This window comes from Cyphomyrmex costatus, unplaced genomic scaffold, assembly GCF_001594065.2.
Source record: "Cyphomyrmex costatus isolate MS0001 unplaced genomic scaffold, Ccosl1.0 scaffold1583, whole genome shotgun sequence".
Lineage (NCBI taxonomy): Eukaryota > Metazoa > Arthropoda > Insecta > Hymenoptera > Formicidae > Cyphomyrmex > Cyphomyrmex costatus.
Window position 1 is genome coordinate 1 of NW_017275591.1, and position 2,974 is coordinate 2,974.

The following is a 2,974-nucleotide window of genomic DNA, read 5'->3' on the forward strand; positions in this document are numbered from 1 at the left end:
ACTTTATATATTATATACCGATGAGAAAAAGCCATTTATGGTCAAGCTGGATCTTGGATGCTATAGGTAATATTTTTCACAATGTAATTAAATTATTTATAGACTTTTAATAAACTATTCATAGATTTTAATATGTCATGCAATATATTATTAAGATCCAAAATGCTATAAGCATAAAAAATTGTTAGATTGTCAGTCAATTTAACTTGTGATATTACTGCTGTAGCTTAGTTTACGTTGTAAGTCTGAAAAAATTTTGGCGTACAATTAAAGATCTACATATGTAGTATATAAATTCACACAAAATTATATTAGAAGCTTCCAATATCCAGCTTGATCATAAATGGCTTATTCTCATCAGTATTCAGTTTAAAAACTCTCATGATCCAAATAAGATTTGATATTGTTTACATAATATGTTGTAAGCAAACTTTTTAATTATTAAATCAGTATAAATGCTATCCATAGACTTTTTATAATATACTTTTTGTATTATACAAAACTATTTGTGTATTATATGCAACATTTATTTTAAATATATCATGGCCAATATATTCCAACATACACACTGTCAGTACTGACAAAATATAGTATATACATACATAATAAATTATAAATTTTCAATAAAAGAGCACATATCAGAACACAGTCTATAAAATTCTTTCAACAGTATGTATATACTACATGTATCATGATTATTTGTAGATAATTAAAGTTATATTAGTTGCTGGTATTTATTTATATAGATTCTTATTCTTACCCTTATAATAACTTTGTCTATAATCCGTAAATCAGTAAGATGAGCATGGCGCTTAAACTCCTCACGTATCTTTTGTTTACAAGCCGCTTCATTTTTGGGAATATCATAAACTAACTCTAGAAAAAAAGAAGTGATCATTACTCGTTTGAGAACACAAAAAATGAATTAACAAAATTGCAATAGTTTTATTTAACTGAAAATAATTGTTTTATATTATTGAAAAGTAACGTACTAAGTAATGAGTATATTGTTAAGATTTAGTGTATCATATTAGATGAAGTGTAGGTAAGACGAACACGATATTTAAACAATTAGAATAAATGAATGGTCGCGTATTATAGAACGTAGGTTAGGATATAGGTAATGAATGAAGAAGCTTGCAATTTGCAACATATGACAACGAGAGTTACGAACTTGAGATTGGTACTTGACGGATCCATGCTTTGTACAACTTAAGAACTTTTCTACGTGCATCGTCTCGATTTAAAGATAAAATTGGTTTCACTTGACGAACGACACTGGCAACTCGACTTGCCATTTCAATACTGTCTACCTAATACCGTCGATTCGGTAGTCAGTTGTCTAGCTGTCCGACTGCCGTCGCTGCCGTCGGCCGTCGGCTTTTGTGCATCGGCCGAAAGCGATCGTCTGTGTAGATTACTTATTTTTCAAAAATCTCGATATTTTATTGTCAGATTAAAAATGGAAGTATACATTTATCTTTTCTTGATATATGAAGATATAATTTGTAATTGCATGTATTGATAACATGCAAAATCTAAGTGAGAACTCGGAAATGTTCGAGGAGCTTGCCGTCGTCAGTCTATTGCCGCGCGTTCTAGCCATATGTTTTACATATCTAATGAATAATGAAAAAAGAGAATAACGCAATAACTACACACACACACATACACACACACACACACACACACACACACATATATATATATATATATCAATGCCATCGACCCGGTTAACGCGACTGCCGTCACTGCTAGTCACTGCCATCGGCCGTCGGCTTGTAGGTGTACGTTTTGTGAAAGATGAGAGAATACGCTTTCTCATCTTTATCCCGATATGATAGAATCTATGAATGACTACTGCATGTTTTCACGGCATCCTTCCTTAATTAAGCGGTTTCAATAAAGCTGGCGTCTCATTCATAGAGCAAAAATTTTTAACGGAACGGACTTGCGGAATCAATACGTACGACGAATCACAGCCATCCCGCTGTCTTTTATAAAATTCTCCTTTCCTCTAAAATCCTGTATCTCCTGGAGCGAAAAACGAAAGCGGAACAAGCGGAATAATATAACATCGGATTATTTACGATACTTGTAATAATAAAAATAAGATTTTAATGTAAATATAATGATATTGTTACGCCCGCCCGATCGATTCGCGAATTCGAGCAAGTCCGCGCTCCCGCGACACGGAAAATAAAACACAAGATTGCGGAAGAACAGAAAACTCTCTTTATTTTGAGCGGTACAGAGCGATCGGAGAACGGAAAAGCAGGAGCTGACGTGACACACGTTCGAACGAAGCAACGGTCAGTTCCAAACGGTTTATTACCGAAAGATGTCGTTTCGACAACGCGTTCCTCATTTCGAATTCGAAATGATTCGAAACGGGAACAATCCGACGGCCGTCGACGGCCGTCGCGTCGGCACGGAACGGGCATAACAAAACACTATACGAATAATCAATACGTTAAAGGGCGAAGTAAAAGAGTCAAATTACAATTAAAAATCTAAATAACTCTGATAATTTATTTTAATATATTGCGAAGAATATCACGTAATTTTTGGCGTTTTATCCCGGTTTCCACTACTGGACTCATCAGTAAGGCATTGTTATAGAAGCCTACCTTATACGCCTTGGAAAGTTATCATCGAGATTCTATACATATAAAGAGATATACGCGGGTCTCAGCACTTACGAGAATTTGCGAATATCGCTAGACCTCTGCGATGGCGAGTCAACGTAGTAATATTCTTCGCAATATTTATTTAAAATAAGAAATAACGTCCTATTAATATATGTAGTCCCCCCAATATTATACGAACTGAGATGAACAATACAAATTCTTTAGCAGTAAAATATTTTTAACATAATTGCATTTTAGTCTTTTTAGTCTGTTAGTCTCTTAGTCAGTTAACTCCATCAATAAAAGAATAAAAGGAAGGCGGAAAATAACAGCGGAATGTCTTC

At 34.0% G+C, this 2,974-nt stretch overlaps 1 protein-coding gene across 1 annotated transcript; it reads right to left on the bottom strand.

Annotated features, from left to right (window-relative positions):
* Nucleotides 1–760: 760 nt before the first annotated feature.
* Nucleotides 761–1,303, bottom strand: LOC108771239 (NADH dehydrogenase [ubiquinone] 1 alpha subcomplex subunit 6; the record flags this gene model as incomplete). Its single annotated transcript, XM_018536751.1, has 2 exons — nucleotides 1,175–1,303; nucleotides 761–876 (listed from the first exon to the last, which is right to left on the bottom strand). Coding segments are annotated over exons 1-2 (240 nt in total), but the record flags the coding sequence as incomplete, so codon positions are not given.
* Nucleotides 1,304–2,974: the final 1,671 nt, after the last annotated feature.